The sequence below is a fragment of the Momordica charantia genome (genome assembly GCF_013281855.1).
Source record: "Momordica charantia cultivar OHB3-1 chromosome 6 unlocalized genomic scaffold, Mcharantia_2.0 BLBB01000006.1, whole genome shotgun sequence".
Taxonomy (NCBI): Eukaryota; Viridiplantae; Streptophyta; class Magnoliopsida; order Cucurbitales; family Cucurbitaceae; genus Momordica; species Momordica charantia.
The window spans coordinates 7,613,460-7,638,239 of NW_028275164.1; the positions used below are offsets into that span (position 1 = coordinate 7,613,460).

Below are 24,780 nucleotides of genomic sequence, written 5' to 3' on the forward strand. Positions count from 1 at the left end.
TTTGAAATGTGTTTGGAAACCAAGTCATTAATTATCTCATTTCCAAATGAATCATACTATGAAAAACCATAAAGAAGTAGTCAAAAGTTTATAATTAAAGTTAAAATCTTTTTTCGATATTTCCATCGACATCGACATTTTCAGAAGTAAAATGGTCATATTCTTACATTTAATGGTTAAATGTGATCAATTATAGGCTAATTAAACTATCATTCAAGTTTTATTTGCTAATTCAAAAATTTCCATCAATTTCCACAATTTACATTATTTTTCCCAAAATATCTATCGACATCGACACGTCCGTAAAATCGGGACCTCGACATTTTCATCGATATTGATTTTGAACACTGGTAGGATGCGGCGAGAAGGAAGAATATGTCCTAGACATGCGTGCAAGTTATATATCAAATAAAAAAAATCTTTTAATGTCAAAATTGATCGATTTTTATAGAGTCGTGAATCGACGATCGAGTAATCGATTCTAAAAATCAAAACCAACACCAATTGATATCTCATTAAAACCGACCGCACAACCTCTGTTCAGTCGATTTTGGTCGGTCGACTTGAGTTTTCGATTGCTCAAAACATTTGTGGAAAACTAAAAGCAAATTAAGAGAATAGCAAAAAATGACCCAAATTTTTTATAAATTTACGAACCCGACCAACCGCGGAGAAAGAAACCGGCTCATGGTTTAGGTTTGCAAGTGGAGCCAAGGCGGAGCGGATATTGCCTATTGGTGCGCCAATGAAGTCCGTAAAAAAAAAGGCGCAAATAGAGAAAACATAATAATTAAAAATAATTTCCTCGATAACCCCAAAAACTCAAGAAATCCTGCAAAAAGACCCCACAAAACAAACAAACAAACTTTCCGCCTTCTCAGTTCTTCTCCCACTCCCCTTCCACTTCCACTTCCATGGCGGTCTAGAAACAGAGGGAGAAAATCGAGAATGTCGAGCTTGGAATGGGGCAAAGGAAGGAAGAGGATGATCGAAGAACAGGCAACGGAGGAATTAGAAGCGCTCCAACTTCTCCACCCGATCGTTTCGAATACCTAAAGCTCGAGCTCAAGTCCTTCATCCAACTTCTCAATCGCAATCGCAATCGGACCATCCGAACGCTCACGAAGCCTCCAAACCCTCGCCGACCTCTCTCGCTCCCGATTCACAGGTCAGTACAGTACTCGAATCCGTAATCTCCTCTTCTGTGTTCTTGTTTTCTGATTCATACATTTCGGAGCAGAGTCGAGCAGTTGTAGGAAGAGAAGGAAGATAATAGAGGAATCAGGATCAGAGAAAGCATGTGGAAACAGACTCCATAGAGCGACTGCTGCCGAATCGGAGACGGGAGAGATGATCGGGCGGAGGAACAGAGTGGATGTGTTCTGGAGAGAGCCGTGGTTTGTCTCCGGAAGATTCGACGCTTCAAAACCGCTCTGTTTTCCGCCGCCTGACGCCGCCATCGACGCCGCTCGCCGCACCATTTTTTGTCGCCTCCAAGGTGCTACCCTCTCTCTCTACCACGTAATTGCCGCACGTGTGGGAAGTTTTGAAACCTGATTTAGTGGGACAACGACAAAACTTTACAGTTTTGTGGAGGTAAAAAAAAATTTGAAATTTGCAATTTGCAGTAAGAAAAAGTGGAACAATTTGAAATTTGTATTTCGAATGGAAATGGAATTAGTCTTTCTTTGAATGGGAATTTTGTGTATAATATTGATTGATATCTGGTTTTGAAGGTTGGTTGGATTTTATGTGTCTGATTAACATCTAAATAGTAGGTTCGTGGATTTAAATATATTAATAAAATAATAATTTGATCATCCAATCTCACTTTTCTGATGAATTGTAACAAACCTTTTAACATAAAGTCTTAATAGATCATTTTGAATACATGGAAGATAAAGAAATTTAAAAATTAAAAATATTAAGAACCAAAACGAAATTAGAATTATTATATATATATATATATTATATTTTCATATTTACCGAGAGTAATTCTAATCATGTTAAAATTCACTCCAAACATAATTTTAAATAATTTCAAGATCAATTAATTTCCGCCATAACTAAACTCGTTAATTCATCTTTTGTCTGGGTGGATAGAAAAAATTGTAGAAAATAGATATTTTTTATCAGTTTTTAAAAACTAATAGTACTTTTGGTGATCAGAAAACAAAGAATTCAATTAAAAACAGAGTTGTATTTTTTGTTTCAGTATTTTTAGATACGCAATATGAAAATTGAATTTTCATTTAAAAAATTGTTCAACGTGTGTTTAACCATATATTTGTAAACTCATAGTAGTTCCAAACTAAATAACAAAAATGTTAATAACTTAATTAATATTATTTTAGATTAAACTAAATCTAATTAAGTTATTAACATTTTTTACAAATTTTGTTTAATTATTATTTTATAATGTTCTGTAATTTATATTATATTATATTTTACCTGGGTTTATAACATGAAATAATATGGTTATCAAATCACGCATTTTAAAGTTCCAAATTTTAAAATACTGCTCCAAAACAACAAAACAAGTCATAAACAACGGCCAATTTTTATGGGTGGTTAATGAGTGTCAAAGTGAGTATAGTTTAGCGATAATTGACATATATCTCCAAACAAGAGGTTGTGAGTTCGATTCCCTACTCCCACGTGTCCTTAAAGTCGTTTTTTATAAAAATTCAAGTGAAACAATTAAAATTTTGTTTCTTTGGAGAGAGGAAAAAAAAGTGTCTTTGACGACAACCTCACCCTATTAAATTTGAATGGTAATTGAAGGTTTCTCTGAGGTTGATGGCACACTGCAAGATGGAGGCCATGCCATCAACCCACAGAATTCCAATTGCCTCATGCCATGCAAGTGAATGATGACGTCTTCGGGAAAAATTGTTGGTGATGTTTGACGACGATACTATCTCCAACGTCATCTCTAATGGTCATACTAGGGAACTTTTTATTGATCACCATAACCATATTCGCTATGCAATCTAGAGACGATAACATGTACCCTACATTTCATTGAAAGTTTCTTGTTTGGATCCTTAGCCAAACCAACCTCATAAGCAAAAGATATAAATGACAGAGGACTCCAAAATCTCTCTAAAATAGTTTTGTACCAATGCTTTTACGAGAAAGATTATTTAATAGCATAAATTTTTTAAAACATAAAACAAAAAACAAAATAGTTATCGATGTGTATACTAATAGTCAGTAATTTTGTTAATCATGTCAGGACACATATGATTTTTTAGAAATCCTTTTATTAACGTTAGAGATCTATTTTCATGGGATTTGGGGTAATGTCCCTCTTCTTAGCCAACTTTGATATATCTTTTGCTTACATCATCTTACTTGTCAAATTGTTCTCGATGCCCCTCCACTAACTTGAGTAATATGAATAGTCCCAAATCAGTTTCCCTCGTTTTTTTTTTCTTTTTTCATGTCTTACCCTCACACTCACTCTCACTCTCAAAGCTCTCTCGCTCTTCTTCTTCGATTGACTTGTTCAATCTAATTTCGTATTCGACACCAATTGTCAATTCCGTCTATCTCCGACCACAATTCCGATTTCCTTTCTGTGTTTTTTGGCTGCTTGAGGCGTTGTTCTCAACATTTAAACAAAACAAAAAAATTGCACACAAATCATAAAACCTCATCATAACATTAATACTAGATTCACAAACCCAAACACAAACATTATTAACTATCATTATTTTGATTGCACAACTTGTCCACACAATCTTCCCAAGAAAGAAGACGACCAATTAAAGAACACCAACATTATAATTACAAGCAAAAATATACAGAGCGATGGAGAGAGGGAATTGTTCTTCATTAGGGTTCCGCCGCCATTAACATTCTCCGGTGAGTCCGCAGGAGAGAGCATTCCTAGGAATCCGCCAACCGAGTGCATCTGTAAGCAAACAAATCCCATGCTTTTTACTGTATGTTTCAGTTGGGCATTTTTTGTCAAACAGCTTGAGTGCTTTAGTATGTGCACAAATCCCATGGTTTTGCTCTGTACATTTCAATTGGGCATTTTGTCAAACATCTCGAGTGCATCTATATGCGAACAAAACTCCATGGTTTTTGGCTCTATTCTCCAGTTGGCATTTTGTCAAACACCTTGTGTTACTTCAACCGAGAATTTCATTGGCTTTTTCGGTTATATGAACCCAGTAGAGATTTTTTAATTTGGTTTTAATGATGGGGATTCTTTACTTGTTGGATGATTTTGATTTTCAGTTAGTGGGAATTCGTCCAGTGCCAATGAGAAAAGTGAATATAATTGGCAAAAGAATAAGAACACAAATACAGGAAAAAAAATCTATGATTATATATAATATTCAACAACCATGTAACAAATTCAATTCAAGAATGTATATATTTGAAGATAGGGATGAGTAGATGAAGTGTCATCATTTCACCCATCACCAAATATTATGAAGTTTTACAATAGCAAAAATTACATGGATAATCATTTGCATCTTTTGGTTCCATTCATTCCTCAGCAAAATATATGTCTGTCTCCTTGACTTGCGAAAGATAGGATTCAACATCAAAGTCGAAATAGTCTTCATTGCTTTCCTCCAATTGTGGTACCCATCCTTCCACATTTTCATAATTATTTGCAATCTCAACCTTAGCTATGGGGTCTTCTTCAGCAGTCTGAACATTAGCTATGAGGCCTTCTTCAACAATCTGAACATTAGTCATGAGATCTTCTTCAACAATTTGAACATTAGCTATAGGGTCTTTTTCAACAATCTGATGATTATTTGGTTCCAATAAACGTACCTGAGGTGAATGCTCTGATGCAAGTAATTGTTGCTCCGATTGAACAGCAAATGGAGATTGAGATTCTGATATTAGTATTTGTTGTTCTGGTTGGGCAATGCATGAAGATGAAGGTTCTGATGCTGATAAAGTTTTCTCTAATTGAGCAACAAATGGAGATGAAGACTCTAATGCGAGTAACTGTTGTTTCGACTGAGTAACAAATGGAGATTGAAACTCTGATATTAGTATTTGTTGTTCTGGTTGGACAAGACATGAAGATGAAGGCTCTAATTCTGATAAAGTCTGCTCTAACTGAACAACAAATGGAGATGAAGGCTCTGATGCAAATAACTGTTGCTCCGACTGAACAACAAATGGAGATTGAGATTCTGATATTAGTATTTGTTGTTCTGGCTGGGCAAGGCATGAAGATGAAGGCTCTGGTGCTGATAATGGTTGCTCCGACTGAACAACAAATGGATAATGAGATTCTGGTATTAGTATTTGTTGCTCTGACTCAACAAAAAATGGATAATGAGGCTCTGATGCTAGGAGTTGTTGCTCCAACGTCTGAGCATCGCTTGAAGATGACGGCTCCGATGGTGATAATAGCGATTGCAATTGAGCAATGAAAGAAGTTGGAAGCTCTGATAGTGGTAGTTGCTCCTCCATTTGACCATCAAATGAAGATGAAGATTCTGGTACTGATAATAGTTGTTCCAACTGAGCAAATAAAGAACGTTGAGACTCTGATGCTGGTAATTGTTGCCCCCATGGTACAACTGACGAAGATGGGGGTTGTGGTGCTAGTGATTCTTGCTCAAGCTCATTGAATTTCCTCTTGGTCCCTTTCTTTTTCGGTCTATCATTCTTTTTAATCCGGCAAAGAACATAGTCACTGCCTTCGTTAGGCAAATACGCTTCGTCCAAACTAAACTCTTTCATAATCCACTCACCATGGTGTTCTAATCCACCATTCTCATAACGGAAGCGTTTGGAGAAACCAATAAGACCACCCGTGACGGAAGATAAAACAGGAGTCTCAGAATTCTCACCGCTCCAAGTACCGCCATTGGTACCAACTCGACGGCTGATGCGAGAGGAGTCTTGTTTGGTAGGCCACTTCCTCTTGAGCTGGGTGAAGAAGTAGAGATCTTGGCCATCGACTCCTCCAAATAGGTCGAAAACTTGCCATGGCTCATGGTTGCCATAGAGGTCGAAATCTTTGACAGCTTCTAAACAATAGGGGTGGCCATGTACTTTGTTGTAAAGATAATCAACCAACAGAGCTTCGTGACTCGGATTGAATTCAACACCTCTTATGCCAAAAGGACACTTCTTATCCATTTCCATATCCATAAAAATTGAATGCAAATCTTCTTCTCTGTCGCTGCCAATGGAATTTTTATAATTAGTCATTAATCCTTTTTTCTAATTAAATTATAGATATAGTCCTTTTAATCCATTTTTTTATCTCTACAATTACATTTAATGTTTTATTTCGTTACAATGCTTCATCTAAGATTTTCTTTTAGAACTCTTAATTTTACCATCAATCTCTATTATTGGTTTAAAAAATGAAATTTCCATTATAATGCCTAAGCTAGGTTTATTGTTAACGTTTCAAAAGTTACCGTTAATCCTCGAATCTTTTGATTGGTTAAAAAATCGAAGCTGCTCAATTTAGGTTTAATCTTAATTTTTAAAACTTTCAATTTTATCACATTTTTTTAAAGTATTGAAAAATTGAAATTCCTATTGACATGCATAATTTATGTCTATGGCAAACATTTTAAATAAATAAATACAAAAGATAAGTTTGAAAGTCTATTATTTACCTTTCGGATAATGAGTAGGAACTAGTCATGTTGCAATAGAAATAATCGCAAGGTAAATTTGTTAATGCCAATCAATCCTGAAACGAAAATCTGTAATTAGTAAAATAATTAAAAAATCTATTACTGAAAAGAAAAAAAAAAGATATCTAAGGTTAAAAAAAAATGATTCCACAAGAAATGCATCTACAGTAGTGATAACGTGTGAAGACCGAAGAGTGCAATGGTAAAAGAAAAGTAAAAACATTCAGATCATATTTGAAGTTTCAAAATTTGTTTTCGAAACCTAGTGACTTATTTATTTTTTTTATATAAATTTATTTCGAAAACGTATGTAAAAATGCACAAACCAAACCCTAAGTTCTAAAATTTTCAAAGAGTCTAATTTCAACACAACAAAGACAGTACAAGTGGCTACCATCACTATCATTAGTTTGAACCAGTTCCTCTAAATTCTTTTTTAATTTTCTTGGTTTTTCATACCAATAGATCAATTCATGGTGGTTAAATTGGAATAAAAAATGAAAAAAATTTATAAAGAAATTGAAAATGTGGGATTATGTTTTGTTTGGAAGTTTAGAGAAAACGTTCAAAATGAACTATGAGTCGACCTAGTACTTCAACTTCTTTGAACTTTCTTTATTTTTCCCATGCAATTCAATCCAATTTATAGCTTAAATAATTAGGGTTTATTATTATTCTAAAAAAATAATAATAATAAATTAGGGTTTATTATTAATCTTTTCAAAATTTTCCTTCTATCTTATTTTTAAGTTCAAATTTCAAATAACATTATCATCTTATCTTTTCAAAATATTAGGATATTTTCTATAATGACCCGATTTTTTACACTTAGATTGTATAGCGACATTAGTACACGCTCATGGTATTTAAAATTTTTTGAGTTAAAGGCTATAAAAATAAGCATCAAGATCTCTAGTAGTCTAATGTAGATAATAATTTTTAAAAAATTATTACAGATCCCATACAAAATTTACACAAATTATTATAACAAAATAAATAACTTTTATTAAATTCTTTTACCGACTAATACCATGAAGATAGATATTCTTATTTGTTAAAATCTTTTACTAACTAATTTGTTTTGGATTTTCTTTTCTTATTTAAATGCGTAATTTTATAATTTTGAAGTTATATATATTTCTTATTTTGATTCTAAATTTTTAAAATATAAATTTCGGATCATTAAATTTTCAAGAGCTGTTTTCGAAACCTAGTGCATTATTTCCCTTTTTTATAAATTTATTTTGAAAACATATATAAAAATCACAAACAAACACAAGTTATAAAATTTTCAAAAGAGTCTAATTTCAATCTTGAAAATCTTTTCGAATTTTCTTGGCCTTTTCGAACCAATAGGTCAATCCATGGTCGTTAAATCGGAATAAAAAATGAAAAGAGATATGAAGAAATTGAAAATATAAGAGTACGTTTTGTTTGAAAGTTTGGAGATAACGTACCAATGAACTACGAGTCAACCTACTACTTCAACTTCTTTGAACTTTCTTTATTTTTCTTATGCCAACTCAATCCAATTTATAGTTTAAATAATTAGGGTTTATTATTAATCTTTTCAAACTTTTCCTTCTATCCTATTTTTAAGTTCAAATTTCAAATAACATTATTATTTTATCTTTTCAAAATATCATGATATTTTCTATAATGACTCGACTTTTTTATCCTTAGACTGTTTAGAACATTAGTACATGATCACGGTATTTAATTGAGTAAAGGCTATAAAAATAAACATCAAGATCTCATAGTCGATGATAATTTTAAAAAAATATATTTATTCGAAATTCCATAAATTTAGTTAAATTATTATAACAAAATAAATAACTTTTATTAAATTATTTTACCGACTAATACCATGAAGATAGATATTCTTACTTGTTAAATTCTTTTACCAACTAATTTGTTTTGAATTTTCTTTTCTTATTTAAATGCGTAATTTTATAATTGTGAAGTTATATATATTTCTTATTTTGATTTAAAATTTTTAAAATATCAATTTCGGATCATTAAATTTTCAAGACCTCTTTTCGAAACCTATTGCCTTATTTCCCTTTGTATAAATTTATTTTGAAAACATAATAAAAATCGAAATGACTCGCAGACCGAACAAAACAAAAAATTTTCATCGCAAAGATATAAGTAAATGGCCGCTATGAGGTTTGAACTCATTTTCTCTAAATTATTTTGAATTTTCTTAACCCTTTGGACCAATGACCAATACACGATGGTTTAGTTGGAATCAACAATAAAATAAAGAAGGAAGAAATTGAAAATGTGAGAGTATGATTTTGTTTGAAAGTTTGGAGAGAACGTACCAATGAACTACGAGTCAACCAAGTACTTCAACTTTAATCTCTTCGAACTCCCTTTATTTTTCTCATGCAACTCAATCCAATTTATAGCTTAAATAATTTTATTTCATTTATATTTATTAATGGTTTCTTCTTCTTTTTTTTCTTTTCTTGCTTAGTTCAATTTTTTTCCAACTTGAATCTCTCAAATTTCTCTTGGTAATAACATAATTGTTGCGGTGTTAATTTTATTTTATTTTTATTTGTTCACTTTAATTTCGTTTTTTTCCCTCATTGGTCTCAAAATCAAAATCTTGAGTTAATTTTTTTTCCAATTCGAAATACCCACTTTTCGCTTCTCTCTCACGATTTTCTTAATTATTTTTCATTTTTTTCCTTGTATCTGTACCTCTACCTTTATCAGTATTTCTACCTCCTACCTCGAGTTAGGAAAAATTTTGAAAGAGAAAAATAAAGAACCATAGACATAAGTAGATATAGAGATACAAATATAGATATAAAGAGTGGTAGAAATAAATATAAAGATAGAGACATAATTGAAAGAGAAATAAAGAATTAGAATTGAAAAAAATAATGAATCATAGTCGGGAAAAATTGAAAGAGAAAAATAAGGAATCTAGAAAAAAATTGAAAATATGCTGCAATACAAGTTATCCTATCATTACTACTATATTGTTATTGTCACCACTACTATCGCTATTTATCACTGCTGTTATTGCTATTGCTAATGATTTTGAAATTGTCGAGGCTACATTGGGAGTTTATTAATAATATAAACCATCGCTATTATTACTGTTGTCGTTCTTCTATGGCTATCACTATGCTAATGCTATAGCTAAAATAAATGAGTAAAGTATAAAAAAGTAATTTGTAGCGATATGATAATTACGGCAATGTTTAAGATAACAAATTTTTTAAAAAAATGGACATATCACATCGAGGACTCCAAACTTGGATCATTCTTGGAAAATGGAAATATTCCAAATAACTCCTCCGCGCAAATGGAACGAAAGTCCCGTATAGTCTACACCGCCGATTTCTGGTAATATATCTCTCCTTCGCCATTGTTTCTTTTCTCAAATTAGGGTTTCCATTGCAATGAATTACGATATTTCGTCTCTTAATTTGTTAGATTTTTTACTGCTTTATTTACATGCAATCATTTTATGGATATTTCCATCGCTCTGCTTGCCGAATCAAGTGTCGGCTTCGATTATTTAGTTGTGCTGGCTGTTTAATGTTGATGAATGAGAACTTAATTCAATTTCTTGATATAATTTACTGAAAACTTGCAGTGCAAATCGTGTTGATTGATACAAATAATATATGCGTGTTTCCTTTACGGCGCGTACAAGATTTTTCCTCGATTATCTTCATATAGGACACGATTTTCACAAGCTCCAATTGGACGCAGGTATGGCGGGAAAAATCGAAGCCGTTCAGAAAACTGAATGTATGAATCCATTCTCAAGCGTTTTCTAAATGGCACTCTGGATTTCTCTTGAATTTTTTGTGCGGCTGTGTTGAGGGAATTTAGATGGCTTATATGAACCATTGCCTTAATCTGAAATCTGTATTGGGCTGAAATTTTGCGTCAGTAGTGATCTAAAAGGGGGCTTCGAACACGTGATTTAGCAAATGACTGGTTTTCTTTCACTCTGAGAGGTAGATGGTCTTTGTAGCTTTTTTTATAGCTACTATTGTGCTAATTTTGTGATTTAATTGGCACTGGAAGAGATGGCTGAATTTGTTTGTGAAGAAAACTGTCGTGTGTTGTGAGAGCAAATTGTGCATTAAAATGGGACCTCATATAGTTAGGTCCATCGCAAAAAGATACCATCATCTCAGTATGGTTGTTAGATGTAAAACAACATCTTCCCAGTATGTTGCATCAAGAGCTAGAGATCCAACATTTGAGAAACTGATGGATAAGTACAAAAATTTTCTCAAAGTGGTTGCAGTCCAAGACCTTATCCTTGCTAATCCAAGAAATCAATCAGTATCTCTAGATTTCCTCTCAAGGCTTTCCCAGAAGCTCCATCTCAATCGTGGGGCTCCCTCCTTCCTTCGCAAATATCCTCATATTTTCCACATATTCTATGATCCAAACAAATCCCAGCCATTTTGCAGATTAACAGATGCTGCCACCCTAATATTTCATGAGGAAGCGGATGCTATCAACGCTTCATTGCCTCAGGTTGTTGACAGATTAGTCCGGCTTTTATCAATGTCGAATTCTAAAATGTTACCACTGCGTGCAATTTACAAAGTATGGAGGGAGCTTGGCCTTCCTGATGATTTTGAGGACTCTGTGATATACAAACACTCTCATATTTTTCAGCTCTGTGATGCGCATGAACCAAATACTCATTTTTTGAAGTTGGTCGATGACATTCCGAGAAATCATTTCAGAGCAGCTGTTGAGAAATGGAGAGTTACTGAGTGTTGTAAAGAGGACTGCACCATTGATGAGACAGAAATCAAGTACAGTTTTAAACATAGCTGCCCTCCGGGGATGCGGTTGAGAAAGAATTTCAAGGCCAAGGTTAAGGAATGGCAAAGGTGTCCATATACTGGACCATATGAGGGAATATTTGAAAACAAGTATGGGAATACTAGTATGGCACTGGAAAAGCGAGCAGTTTCAATTGTTCATGAATTCATGACTTTGACTGTGGAAAAGATGGTGGAAGTAGAGAAAATCAGCCATTTTAGGAAATGGTTTGGCATTGAACTAAATATAAGAGATCTATTCTTGGATCATCCTGGGATATTTTATTTGTCAACCAAGGGAAAGAGACATACTGTTTTTCTAAGAGAAGCTTACGAGAGGGGGTGTTTAATAGATCCAAATCCAGTTTATACTGTAAGGAGAAAACTCCTAGATTTAGTTGTCATGGGGCGTCGTGGTTTATCTCATAGCGGCTTAAGACAGAAGGTGAATCAAATTAACAGTGAAGATGGTGACTTGCCTCTAGATAACAAATAAATGAAGGACAATATTTATGTTCTTTCAACAAGTGTTTCAAAGCTTGTTAACGACCCTAGAGTTGGTGAATTTATTATTGAGCGGTATGAAGTAATTTGTGAAACATTGGCATCAATCTGAAAGCACAAGAAGAATGCTTTATTTTTTCCATGGCGTTATTCTGAGTGCAGAAAGCTGGAGGGATTGCCCCTTCTTAAATAATATAGAAATGGGAGAATGGGCTATGTTGCTGCACCTTCTTACAGATGTGAATATCAATCTTTCATCAGAGGGTTGAAGAGCATGGAGAGCGAATAATTCATCGAGTTATGTTTCGAGAAGTTTAATGAGAAATGACAATGTTGACACAGGTAATGCTAATGGCACTGAGGCTGTAGATTTAGGGATGATTTGGTGTTCTAGCAAATTGCTTTACACTGATCTAGTTTTGCTCGTGATGTAAACTTCTGGTGACTATTTTCAACACTATTTTTGCACAGATTTAGGCGGTTTTTAACATTCTGGTGATGCAAAAGCTTGAATCAAAGTTGCTTTTCTTCCCCTCTATTGTCGAAGTCTTCTTCATATTTTTGTTTCGAGCTTTTACTGCCATAAATTTGTTCGGTCTGTCTAAAGATGATGGATCTGTATTTTGCCATGCAGCGTTTTTATCCAGAGTTATTTAGTCCCCGAGTATTTAGAGTTGTATCAAATAGGTCTGATTTTGTGTCAAATAGGTCTTTGCTATTAACTTCGTCACTCCTAGTTTAGGACACTAATTTGGTGTGTGACTGTATTATTTAAAGATCATGTGGCTGTTACGTGTCAAATAAACTTGCCTCTTGCGATAAATTTGGTTAGGTCTAAAATTGGGGCGGTTTTAAAACTAGGGTGGGTTCTAGGTAAATTTTCAGAATTTTGGGTGGGCAAATGGGTGTAGGAAATTGGAGGTGGGTTTTAGGGCAAACTTTCGAGACAAGGAGAAGGGAAAAGTAACGCAACCAAAATAAATCAAAACAGAGGGAAGGGAAGGGAAAAAGAAAGGGGGAAGGAAGGGACTTGCACGCATCACCGAGGGTTTTCTAAAATAAAATGATAGGGACCTATTAGATACAAAATCAAAAGCTTAAGAGCCCATGGATACAATTTTAAAAGTTCAAGGTAAGTACAATAGTGAAAGTTTGATTAAATTTGTAATTTAACTATTTTTTTAATGTATTTATTCCATGTGGCAAGTTTTATTTTACATGTAATAGCTACATAATTTTTAAATAGCAGTCAGGTCTCACATAAGCACTAAATTAATGGAATTTGATAGAGTTAATGATAGTGACCTATTTGACACAAAATTCAAAGTTAAAGACTAAATTTGTAATTCAAGAAATTGTGCTCGATGATCCATTTCCTCGATATTCATTCTGTTTTGCAGTTAGAAACGAATAAACAACGTCGATGGTACTGCTGCAGTTTTCCCGACTACTTACCGTTGGATGCTGTAAAGTCGATGGCAGCTACAAATTGTTCTCTTTCTGTACAGCCAACCTGGTAAGTCTTCCTGCTAGCCTCTAAAACTCGTTTTTCTCAATCTTTACTTTCACAGAATCATGCACTTCTTACAGTACAGGTAGTTTCAACTTTCAACAAAATTTCAATAAAAGCTAAAATTTTATTGCCTAACAAGTAACAATCATTAAAGTATCTCATGACAATGACTTCTGAATTGAAAAAGAGAGAAAAATTGGCAAACAATAACAGATGATCAAACATCATTTGGTTAGAGAAGTTTTGGAAGAAATGCCAAGGCTAAGCCTATTGGAAATGCAAGATGAAGGCGGTCAATACTCGAAGCTCTGTTTCCACTGTTTCCCGGGGTGGCGTTGGTGGGCAAGCCTCCCACATCCGGTGGTTGAACACCTAGGTACATTTTTGCATTCAACAATGAAATTGAACTTAAAAGGGTCATTGTTTCCATAAGCATTAGTACATGTTTTCGAATATAGCATAAAGTTTAGAGCGTTACAAAAACGGCATAAAATCATGCTATACTTGAAAATACATATCAAATTTATGCTATAGAGGGAAATTTCTAAAATCGTGGAAGATTTATTAACCTTGGTACATTTTTGCATTCAACAATGAAATTGAACTTAAAATGGTGATTGTTTCCCTAAACATGAGTATATATTTTCGAATATAGCATAAAGTTTTAAGCGTTACAAAAATGGGGCATAAAATCATGCTATATTTGAAAATGCATATCAAATTTATGCTATAGAGCGAAATTGAAATTTCTTAGACCGTGGAAGATTTATTACCTGGTGGCAATGTGGTTGGTGCTGGTGCAGGACTAGCTGGTGATGTTACTGGATATCCCAAAACTGCATCAGAAGAAAACACATTTAAGTTAGTAAGCCTCCCCTTATGTTAAAAATCAGTTTTGATAACTGTCCTTTTAGTTTAAAATTTGGTTACAGTTTTTTTTTTGTTAGAATACAAAAATAAATTTATTTCATAAATAATTGTTTTTTTTCTCAACACAACCAAAACCAAAATTATCATCAAATGGAACTTAAATTTTGATTTGAATTGTTTATATAAACTAAATCTTAATTCATGAGTTCTAAATTTAGTACGTGTTGAATTGAACCCGTTTGAACTTATTATTAATTTTGATGACATGCTTTGTGTTTAAGAATTGTTTTTTTTTTTAAATAACCACATGTTTAAGACATGGATCTATGATTATTTAAATTTAATCATTGTAGATTATAGTAACACATGATCTGTAACCTTTTAATACCTCCTTAAAGAAAAAGTGCTTTTTTAATTGAATAGTTTTATGCGTTTGAAAAATTACTTTTTGAATATTCAATTTAGTTAGATATTAAAGAAAGCTGCTCAAATCTAACGTGGGTAAAATGCTTTTCCCCCATTTTTCCTTTGGGTTTGAATTTTGAAATTCAAAATTATCCTTTCCTTACAAAAAAATTTGACTAATTTTTCTTGAGACAAAGGTTGTAAATAAAATTAACAAATAGAAATCATAATTTTATATCCTTAGCTTACCTACTAGAATTATGTCAACCTGAATGTAAATTAAGACTAATATATATATTCTAATTATTAAAAATAAATGACAAGCAAAAAAAGTAATTAAATTCAATGGCTTAATTTGAACTTGGCTTTTACAATTTTAAAATGTACAACTTTTTTTTTTAAATAAAAATGTCCAACTTAATTATTATAATTTGAGCTCATTTCAAATCAATGCCTATAATAATTTAAAATTTTTAAATAAAACGTAATTACACCACATTTTACCTAAACATTTTTTAATCATCCATAAACCCTAACTGGCTAGAGCGATTGAACAATTAAAAATTGAAATTGAAACCAAATCCAAACTATAACGAAGAATAATTTGAAATTATGTGAAGATGAGGAAGAAGAACGTACGTGAACAGAGGGAAATCGGAGGAGTGGAGACTTTGCAGGCGGAAGGAAGGTTCAAAGCTCGATCCACATCAATGTCCAAACCAGTTTTTTGGGGATCGCTGAGCAGTTGGCACAGGCATTGCGGGCTGCTTTCCACCAGCCCCGCCAGCTCCGGGCAGCAGTTTTTGTCCGGCTGATGGTCCTTGCTCCCGATCGACACGTACGAGAGGCAGTCCGACATGTTCAGAAGCGTCGTCAAGCAGTCCATCGCCGCCGGAGCCGGAGCCGGAGCCGGAACTGGAGGCTTTGGAGCACCGCCGCGAGCCGCCGCGGATGTGATTATCGCCGCCAAGAGCAAGAAGATCGGCGCGGAAATCGAGGCCGCCATTGTTGAGATCTGAGAGGCGGAGGTTTGATTTTGATATAGGTTAGGTCTTGTGCGAAAATGAGGAAGAGGAGGAGAGTGATTAAATAGAGAGGGAGAGGGAAGTGGTTCGGGAATTAATGGCAGCAGCATCTACCGCCATTGCAGGGCTTTGATTGAACACTAACATTGTCAACTTGAACATAACTCAATTGATTAAAACATTTATTTTCGATAAAAAAATCGTGAGTTCAAATCTCCATCTCCACACATTGTTGTATAAAGACATAATTAATATTTTTTTAGAGTTTAAATACTAATTTAATTTCTTAGAATTTAAATTAGTTAAAGCTTCCATATTTATCATATCTACCTTTATATTGTTTTCTTGTTACCCCTTTTTTTTATTTTTTGTGAACAATTTAAAGGAAGTTGATGTTGGGGTTCAAATTCTCCTTTTAGGCAAAAAGGCAAAGGCATAAAGCTTTTTGAGAGTTTGAGGATGAGAAATAATGAGACCCATGTGAAAGTTTTTGGCTTTTTTAGCCTTTCTTCTTTTTCCTATGGAGAGAATAAGTGACCTCAATTGTTGGGAGTTTGGAAATATATAATAGGAAATTGAATTTCTAAAATAATCCATACAAATAATTAGAATAGAGACGTAAGGAAGGTCTATACCTATAAAATTTTAGCAGAGAAGATGTAACTTCGAGTTAGTTCACACTCCAATTTGAAGATGTAACAATGCTTCAAACTCCACTGCACCGAGTTATTTCTCACCCTACTCTGAAGATACAATAATGCTTCAAGAGAGCTTAGGTGAGAGCTAAATTCTCTAGCGAAATTTAATTGTTTCTAGACTTAAAATCAAAATACTTAAGAACAAGAGAACCACAGTCGAACTCCTAGTTTTATGGATACTGTTGGTGGGAAAATTATGGGTTGGGTTGTCCCTTTTATCATGGATCACTGTCTCTTATTAGAGAGACTCAATTTAACAAGTTTGCAACCACTTCCATCCTATTTCTTAGAAAGAGTGAATTGACTGATTAAAATAAAATATTAAAATTTTGCATAAGTATGGAGGATATTGTTTGGACCGACTCTATATCTCATATTTTAATAGAACATGATTTCATAATTTACAAATATCTCACTTCGATTATTTTACATCTTGTTCAGAGTGATATTTATTCTCGTTACACCATTTGACAGTATAGTATTCGTTCTAGATCCTTGACTATTGATAGTGTTTGAGACTTATTTTTCATAATTGAGAAGTTATTTTATTTTTTTTTCACAATTTTGATACATGTTGTATTTCTTATCTTTTATTGTGTGCCTACGACAATTTTCAAGTCTCTTTGTTCTTCTCGTACCTATCATTTTCCTACCATATATCTTACATTTAAATTTTTTTTTTGAGTTTGTCTTTTATTAGCTCATCACCAACTTGAACTCCATCTCCCCAACTTCCTATTTTCCTCTCTCTTCTTAAATGTCATATTGGTGTGAACCTTTATTTATGCCTACTTTCTTTTCCCCCTTTTAGATTTTGTAATATTTTTCTAATTAAATTTTTGTTGAATTGACTTTTATATCTTTAATTGCCCATTACTTTTTTTTTTTTTTCAATATGCATCGTTTTATTTAATTTTATCTTTTTGTCAATATTTGCAAAGAGGAGTATCAATTCATCTTGCACATTTATGGCTGCTTGGTATGGTAAAGCAATTTATGGGTGGTTTGGCACCTGTTTTCTCTAAACTGGGTTTTTTTGTTTTCTAGATTAAAATGTGTAAAAATATATGTTTTCTTTGTTGGGGGCACAAGATCATATAAATATAATGGAAAAAAATTATTTTTAACGTTTGGCAATATATATCAATTTTAACCCTAAACTTTTAATTTTACAAAATTGCATATTAAACTTGGATAACTGTTGTCATCTTCCCCTTAAACTTTTTGGAGGGTAGCAAATTGTACTTATGATAGACTTTAATTTGAAAATTTATAAATTAAAAATTATTTTGCACCCTTAGGTGTTGGCGCAGTGGTAAGAGGCTTTGGTCTTGACATTTAAGATCCAAATTCGAGCTTTTATGTACCTTAAAATAAATTTAACATTTTGGTATGAACTCAAAAAAAAAATGAAAATTTGTTAAAAAATCATTCCCATGTGTTAAATGAATTATAAAACATATATTTGGTATGAAATTGGTAGGATTCAAACAAAAATGACATTAGGTTTGACTTTTTTTTGTGTTAATTTGTAAGCTTCAATGATAGTCCGTCATTAACCAGACAAATCACTCCACCAACTAAGAATGGCCATACACCATCATCCATAGAATCAAGAAAGAGCTCTCTCAGTTTGTCAATCCTTACTATGTCGGGACCTGGTAAGTTTTTCCGTATTGAGTCAAATTAAGTCGCAAGCGACGAAGTTATTTCATAGTCAATTTTTTGCATTAATCAAACTTAATTGGCAAAAACTTTAAGTTTTTTTGTTAAATTAGCGAGTTTTTTTACTTTGTTTTTTGTTTAATTTAATGAATTAGTTAATTGTAAATTAATAGATGATAAAAATTGAACAATTATCAGTTCAATTTGATAAAATTAAAAGTTTATATTGAAAGTTGATACAAGTGGTCTAGTTTAGAGGTAAAATTTATTTTTCCTCATTATAATTTTTGATTCACTTATAAACATTCAAATCCAACGAAAAGGAAAAAAAAAAAAGTGTTCTAGGGAAAAGAAAAAAAATTCAGCTTCAGGGAGGAACTGACATGTTTCGAATCTTATAACACAATGTTAATTTTTTATCGGAAATAGAAACGTTATTCGAGCATTTCCTAAAAATAATAATATATAAATAAAAATACTAGTTTTCAAACACTGTATGAATGGCCGTGCTGTGAGCCAATGGAGAAGCGCGGAAATGGGTTGGGTAGGTCATGTGGGGGCCCTGCACTTCCACTCTCTTCTTCAACCTCCGAAAATCACTTCACTTTCCACCTCCAAGAAGCTCCAGTTGCTTCAGCCTTCACTCTCTCGCCGCTCCACGATTTGCCCATTGTCATCTCGGAGGTAACGCCCAAATTATGTTTTCCATTGATTTGATTCTGTCTTCGTCTTTCAACGATCGCAGCTTTGTGGGACTTGGATTTTGATATATCATGCACGCCAGGTGTTTGATGAAATTACTCTGAGAATACTTTTGCCTGCTGTGCTGACATTATACTTTTTTTTCTTTCTTTTTGTACTTTCTCCCAATGTTAGCTGTCGTTGTCGATGACATTTCGATCCTCAGTCAAAATACGAATTAGAATGAATATTGATGTCGACACAGATGGCAGATGAGATGTGGAGACAATGGATCCAAAAGATTAATGTATTTACAAATTTTAAAATATTTTTTTATATTACCGTTGCATTTTTTATTTATAATTTGCCTCTTTCTTGCATCCCTTATAATTGTTTGGATTGGATCAAACATTATTGTGATGGAGAATAAAGGGGTTACCTGTCATTTGTTTTTTCTCAGTATTGTGATCAGAAAATTTCTTAGATTTTAAGTTTAAGAGGAAATATCCAACTAAAATGGGTGTATGATGCTCGTACGTGTCCCTCCCGTTAGTGAGCTTCACAAAGATCAATTTCGACTCATTTCCAAGGCTGGCATTGAAATAGAGGCGAGATGTTAGAATTGGACAACACTCTGTATTCACAAAGAGTATCAGGGGTGGAATGACAAATAAACCCTTTTGAGGCTCCGGCCGAAGAGCTAATGCAAAATGCCTCATGCATCATAATGCATAAGGGCGAAAGAGAATTGAAACAAGAAGAAGATTGGAATTCGTAGGTCTTGCCCACAGAAAGATGGAAAAGAAAGACGGAAAGAAATGAAGCAGCTTCAATATCTTTTTATCAAGGGTGAGGTTTGGAACCCATAGCAAGCAAGTTTGCCCCTTTTATTTGTTGTGGGTGGCGCCTCACTGCAGGCACCTCCTTGTTCTCTAACTGTTTTTGCTGGTTTTAAAAGACGAGACAAGCTACCTTTAGCTAGGAGAAACATATATTCATCATATACAAGGGGAATATTAGGAGTTGACAGAAGGTCAATGAGGGGAGGGGTGAGCAAACCTACTACCCCATAAATTGGCAAAACTTCTAACACTTTTTGTTGCAGGAATTAAAGGTTCGATTAACAGAGGAACAATGATTAGGGTTATGAGGGGAGAAAAAAATATTAGTATCCCTGAGAACAAGACCCTTCTTCGTTCTCTTGTCTTTCATTTGTCTTAAAAAAACCGAGGAGATAGAGGATGGATCAAAACATGTTTCATGTATTATATATGTATCATACATTGCATATTAAGGTTTGCAAAATGCATTTTGAACTTGATTGAATTTGGCAGGTTCAGTATACAAGCTACTGCAAAAAAAGGATTAAGCACTTCAGCACTTCCAATTGTAGCAAGAAAGGAAAATAATGGAAATCTTGTAACTGAGAGGTATGTTTTTTACTTCATCCAATTTAATCGTTTTAACCATTCTTTGCTAATTTAGAGTTTATTCTTAGTGGTGAATTTTCGAGGAATAAAATTGACTTTGTAGTAGATCTTTTTGATTGGTTGATGTGCTGGGGTTACGTTGTTTTATTTAATTAATAAAGATGTGTTCCCGTCAATTATAAAATTGATTTTTTTTTTACAAGATAATCTGTTTATTTTTTAAAAAATATTTCAAAGGTAACATACAACCTGTTATTTAATATTTTGAAAGAAAAAAACATAAAAAAAATCAAACAGGTAACTTTTTTTTTCTTTTTATGGTTATATTTGAAAAGTAATAACACATCTGAGGATTTTAATTTTATATATAAGTAAAATTATATATATATTTCAAAATTTTTATTATTGTTACTTTGATTGTGGTTAATTTAAAAACTAAACATTTTTATTTAATATAATTAATTTAAATTAAATAGTATTTATTTTACTAATACAGTACAATTTATATTTTTATTAATTTGAAAATTAAATATATTCTTTTATTTTAATATTCGTTAGCTTGAAATTATATATATGAATCTAAAATAAACTCCTCTTCTTTTAAATCAAAGTTTTTAACTACCATTATTTAAATAAGGATAAAAAAGAACAATTATTTTTTTTAAAAAAATTTTACCTTTTCACTCAGAAATTAAGATTAAATTTAAATATTTAATTAATTGGATGGAATCAAATGTTGAAATTTAATTATTTAAGTTTAACATTCTTAAATTTGTTTTATATCAAGACATAAATACATAAAAATAAATTATAATTCATATGAATATATATTTTTAAATAAAAAAATATAAATGTTTATAATTATATTTGAAAAAAATTGTATAATTCTATATTGAATTAAAAAAAATCTTCGCATTATAATACTTCAATATTTTCATTAAAAAAAAAGGAAAAAAGATTTCAATACTTATAATTGGGAGAAAAGAGACGAAATCGAAGCAATTAATTTGTCAAGAAAAATTGAAGCAATTAAATAAGAAGTTAAATAACGAAAATAAGAGGAAGAGATGAGAGAGTAAATAAGAAGAAGTTAAATAACGAAAATAAGAGGAAGAGATGAGAGAGTAATGAATGATAGTAAAACAGCGGTGAGTAGATAGAGAAATCAGGGGAGAAAGATGATGGAAAAGATATGTAAGAGGGTGTAGAGCCCATTTCAAAAAAGAGAAAATGCTTTGCTCTGCCTTGAGAAGATTGTGTGAAAAAAGGATCATTTTAAACACCAGGATTGTTATCACTAATGAGAGTGTTTTTAATTATTTTATTAGATAAGGGTTTTGAAAGCCAAATTCTTCACAGGTATGCAGTAGTGACAGGAGCAAACAAGGGGATTGGTCTTGAAACAGCAAAGCAACTTGCTTCTCAAGGCATAAGAGTAATTTTGACAGCCAGAAATGAGCAAAGAGGACTAGAGGTCGTTTCAAAGCTCCATGAATTGGGTTTGCCAAATGTAGTCTTTCACCAACTTGATGTCTTGGACCCTGTCAGTATCGACTCTTTGGCCAAGTTCATAGCAGACAAGTTTGGCAGGCTTGATATCTTGGTAAGCGTTTAAATTATTCAATATCATTTGTCATTTGGGTTGCAAATTAAAGAGGAGAGTAAATAAAGGAAAACAATAAAAAAGAAATTATTGTACAAAAGCCTAGGCCGTCATTTCACTTCACTAATCTCTTTCCAAGTTTCTTTCTCAGGTATTAAATTAAATAGCAAGTTTCTATATTCCTTTAATAACTTAAACCAAACCTATCAAAAAATAAAAATAAAAATTATGTACAAGGAAAGTTCATAATAACTACATAAAGATATTTAATCTCAAATCATACTAAAATTCATTCTTCTCTGTGGCCATTTATACCCAAAGATTAAAAAAAAATACCATATCTACTCTACGTGGCTCTCATTTTCTTTTTGTTCATCTTGAATTGATTTGTTTACTGTTACAGGTAAATAATGCTGGGGCCTCTGGAGTAGTGGTTGATGAGGAAGGATTAAGGGCTTTGAACATAGATCCGTCCTCTTGGGTATTATTACATTTCTGCTAATACATTCAGATGTTTTCAGAACTTGTTTGGAAGACTGTTTTCATTTATTTTTATTTTCAACACTATTTCCTAAAAACTGCATCTTTCTAAAAATCAGAATTATTGTGTACTTGAAACACTATTTATATAGAGTATCTATGGAAGCAAACTTTTTTCACCAGTATTTTATGTGTGTGAGTTTGTGAGAATCCATCTCATACATGATTACACTTAATTAAACACAGCTCTCAGGCAAGGCGACGAACTTGGTTCAGAGTGTGATAAAGACAAACAATGAGAAGGCAGAAGAATGTCTCAACACAAATTACTATGGTCTTAAAGGAGTAACAGAATCTCTTCTTCCACTGCTACAGAAATCCTTGGGAGGAGCAAGGATTGTGAATGTCTCCTCTCTCAGAAGCGAATTGAAGGTAGGCATCCCCATTCTTTATATACTTTGACAAGTGTTCATGGTTCTGTTTCAACTTTTTTTTTTATAGCTAAAATAACCTTTAGAAGAATGAAAATTTTCTCTCATTTTTTAAAATCTTTTTCACTTATTGGTCGGTTGAAGAGATAAAAATTTGTCCCCTTTGATCCCATAACGTTTGTATATCATCAGTATTTTTTAGAAGTTGGAAAATCACTAAAGTGTAATGGTCATTAGAGTTTGAATACACAATTTGATATTAATAACAATTAAAAAAAAAGTGACAAAGTAAAAAAGTTGACTGTCAAGATTAATTTATTTAAGTAACGAGTAAGCCAGCTATACTATTGGAATCTTAAAAACTGCCGTTGGTTGATATATTTATCATGATGAGCTTAATATTTACGTTATTTCTGTATCATACTTAATTATTATACTATGAAATGATCATTTCAACTTTTTTTAAGAAAAATGTAATCATGTGGTCAATTTGATAGCTATTTTATTTTACTTTTTAAAAAACAAACTCATTTTCCTATCATCCTTACGTCTTCTGATCCACTCCTTGAAAGCAATTTCGAAGTCTTAGTCAAATTGGGAAAAGAGAGGTTTCGAAAACCTGTTTTTATTTTTGAAACTCGATGGTAAAGTGTTCTTGATGGAAACTTAACAAATGAATTGTGAGAAAATAAACCTTAATTTGTCGAGAGAGAACAAAAACCAGAAATCATATTCAGATAAGGCCAGAATTATTTGACCATGGAGTTACTGTTTGGCAGAGAATTCCAGGTGAGCACATACGAAAAGAACTGGGAGATGTTGCAAATCTGAGTGAGAAAAAGATAGATGCATTGTTGAAAAGATTTCTACATGATTTGAAGGAAGATAGATTAGAAGAAAATGGATGGACAATGATGCTTCCATCTTACAGCATCTCCAAGGCCTCAGTGAATGCTTACACAAGAATTCTTGCAAGAAAGCATCCAAAAATGTATATCAATTGTGTTCATCCAGGCTATGTTGATACTGATATCAACTGGCACACAGGAACAATGACGGTTGAAGAAGGGGCTAGAGGTTCTCTCAAGTTGGCTCTTTTGCCTGATGGAGGCCCCACTGGCTGCTACTTTGATCAAACTGAATTGGCAGAGTTCTAAGTCATTGCTGCTATGGTTTGTGTTATGATCCCACTGTTTCATTTGGAACAAGGCTTCACTTTTCTCATCTTCTTCTTCAATTTTGTGTTTGTTTTATCAAGTTGGCTCTTTTGTCAGATGGAGAGATTCCATGGGATGCTACTTTAGCCAAATTGAATTGACAGTGTTTTAAGTCATTGCAGTTATGATTTATGTTGTGACTCTGTTATTTCATTTGGAACAAAGTTTCAACTTTTGACTTGATTAGCGACTAAGTTCCCATAGGATGGAAATTGAATGGGAAAAGTTTCAGCCCAATTCAACTTCTTTAGTTTGTGTTTGTTCCATGATGTTGGTTCTTTTTTCAGAGAGAGGTCTCACAGGATGCTTACTTTTTTGCAACTGTGCTGAATTTGTTATGATCCCATTATTTCATTTGGGATAAAACTTATCTTTCTTTTGATTTGTCAAGTTCTTTTTTCAGATGGAGGTCCCACAAGATGCTGCTTTGATGAGGAGAAAAAAAAAACTAAAATGATAGCAGCTAAACCTGCTGATTAAATGTGAGTAATGAAATCTAAATGGGTCATCTCGTTCTACAATAATTGATTAAAAGTGAGTTAACTGCATGATCTACAATAATTTGGAAATAGAAATATTTTGAGTATTAACTTTCTATGTAGTATTATCATGCAGCTGCCTGCATAGAAGAGTCACTTCCTCTATAGTGTTGTCACATAAGAAAAGCACGTTAGCTGCTGGCCAAACGAATCGAAGGAAAAACGAGCATCAAAGTTGAGTGAGTTTATTTGACTGTTTGCAGCATGGGGGTGGATTACCAGAAAGCGGCGCAATGCTGCGTTTTAGGTAATAAAATA

General features: G+C 32.9%; 4 protein-coding genes across 10 annotated transcripts; 2 read left to right on the top strand and 2 right to left on the bottom strand.

Moving 5' to 3' along the window:
* Positions 1-4,318: 4,318 nt before the first annotated feature.
* LOC148210620 (uncharacterized) lies at positions 4,319-6,214 on the bottom strand. The gene is made up of 2 exons (XM_088125804.1): positions 4,804-6,214; positions 4,319-4,707 (listed from the first exon to the last, which is right to left on the bottom strand). Exons 1-2 carry the CDS (start codon positions 6,202-6,204, stop codon positions 4,507-4,509), a joined length of 1,602 nt encoding a protein of 533 aa, XP_087981930.1. The 5' UTR covers positions 6,205-6,214; the 3' UTR covers positions 4,319-4,506.
* Positions 6,215-9,869: 3,655 nt separating this feature from the next.
* On the top strand, positions 9,870-16,079 carry LOC111024077 (Ubiquitin carboxyl-terminal hydrolase family protein). 4 transcript variants are annotated; one of them, XM_088125765.1, is made up of 5 exons: positions 9,870-10,010; positions 10,383-12,307; positions 13,366-13,854; positions 14,282-14,339; positions 15,374-16,079. In XM_088125765.1, the coding sequence occupies exon 2, from the start codon at positions 10,767-10,769 to the stop codon at positions 11,955-11,957; it is 1,191 nt and encodes a 396-aa protein (XP_087981891.1). In that variant the 5' UTR covers positions 9,870-10,010; positions 10,383-10,766; the 3' UTR covers positions 11,958-12,307; positions 13,366-13,854; positions 14,282-14,339; positions 15,374-16,079. The 4 variants fall into 4 exon arrangements, with proteins under 4 accessions (XP_087981891.1, XP_087981892.1, XP_087981894.1 ...); XM_088125766.1 differs by having other exon boundaries at positions 9,887-10,010; positions 10,264-12,307; XM_088125768.1 differs by lacking the exon at positions 9,870-10,010 and having other exon boundaries at positions 10,023-12,307; positions 14,282-14,343.
* LOC111024078 (non-specific lipid transfer protein GPI-anchored 4) lies at positions 13,583-15,888 on the bottom strand. Its single transcript, XM_022301663.2, has 3 exons — positions 15,393-15,888; positions 14,252-14,314; positions 13,583-13,850 (listed from the first exon to the last, which is right to left on the bottom strand). The coding sequence occupies exons 1-3, from the start codon at positions 15,886-15,888 to the stop codon at positions 13,711-13,713; spliced, it is 699 nt and encodes a 232-aa protein (XP_022157355.2). The 3' UTR covers positions 13,583-13,710.
* A 2,538-nt stretch (positions 16,080-18,617) lies between the features above and the next one.
* LOC111024064 (short-chain dehydrogenase/reductase 1) lies at positions 18,618-24,727 on the top strand. Of its 4 annotated transcripts, XR_015791411.1 has the most exons (8): positions 18,618-18,825; positions 20,157-20,252; positions 21,612-21,855; positions 22,259-22,336; positions 22,582-22,767; positions 23,546-23,938; positions 24,387-24,465; positions 24,586-24,727. XR_015791411.1 is itself a non-coding variant. In XM_088125001.1 (7 exons), exons 1-6 carry the CDS (start codon positions 18,638-18,640, stop codon positions 23,921-23,923), a joined length of 1,170 nt encoding a protein of 389 aa, XP_087981127.1. In that variant the 5' UTR covers positions 18,618-18,637; the 3' UTR covers positions 23,924-23,938; positions 24,387-24,573. The 4 variants fall into 4 exon arrangements, 3 of the variants coding, with proteins under 3 accessions (XP_087981127.1, XP_022157338.1, XP_087981128.1); XM_088125001.1 differs by lacking the exon at positions 24,586-24,727 and having other exon boundaries at positions 24,387-24,573; XM_088125002.1 differs by lacking the exons at positions 24,387-24,465; positions 24,586-24,727 and adding an exon at positions 19,018-19,129 and having other exon boundaries at positions 18,623-18,825; positions 23,546-24,164.
* Positions 24,728-24,780: the final 53 nt, after the last annotated feature.

Excerpts from the sequence above, each read along its gene's own strand:
- LOC111024077 (XM_088125765.1), top strand. The coding sequence starts at position 10,767 with ATGGGACCTCATATAGTTAGGTCCATCGCAAAAAGATACCATCATCTC.
- LOC148210620 (XM_088125804.1), bottom strand. The coding sequence starts at position 6,204 with ATGACTAATTATAAAAATTCCATTGGCAGCGACAGAGAAGAAGATTTG. Across the intron at positions 4,708-4,803 it reads CATCAGAGCATTCACCTCAG|ATTGTTGAAGAAGGCCTCAT; the intron begins GTACGTTTATTG and ends ACTAATGTTCAG.
- LOC111024064 (XM_088125001.1), top strand. The coding sequence starts at position 18,638 with ATGAATGGCCGTGCTGTGAGCCAATGGAGAAGCGCGGAAATGGGTTGG. Across the intron at positions 20,253-21,611 it reads GGAAATCTTGTAACTGAGAG|GTATGCAGTAGTGACAGGAG; the intron begins GTATGTTTTTTA and ends AATTCTTCACAG. Across the intron at positions 21,856-22,258 it reads TTGGCAGGCTTGATATCTTG|GTAAATAATGCTGGGGCCTC; the intron begins GTAAGCGTTTAA and ends TTACTGTTACAG.
- LOC111024078 (XM_022301663.2), bottom strand. The coding sequence starts at position 15,888 with ATGCTGCTGCCATTAATTCCCGAACCACTTCCCTCTCCCTCTCTATTT. Across the intron at positions 14,315-15,392 it reads TCCGATTTCCCTCTGTTCAC|TTTTGGGATATCCAGTAACA; the intron begins GTACGTTCTTCT and ends CTTCTGATGCAG. Across the intron at positions 13,851-14,251 it reads ACCAACCACATTGCCACCAG|GTGTTCAACCACCGGATGTG; the intron begins GTAATAAATCTT and ends AAATGTACCTAG.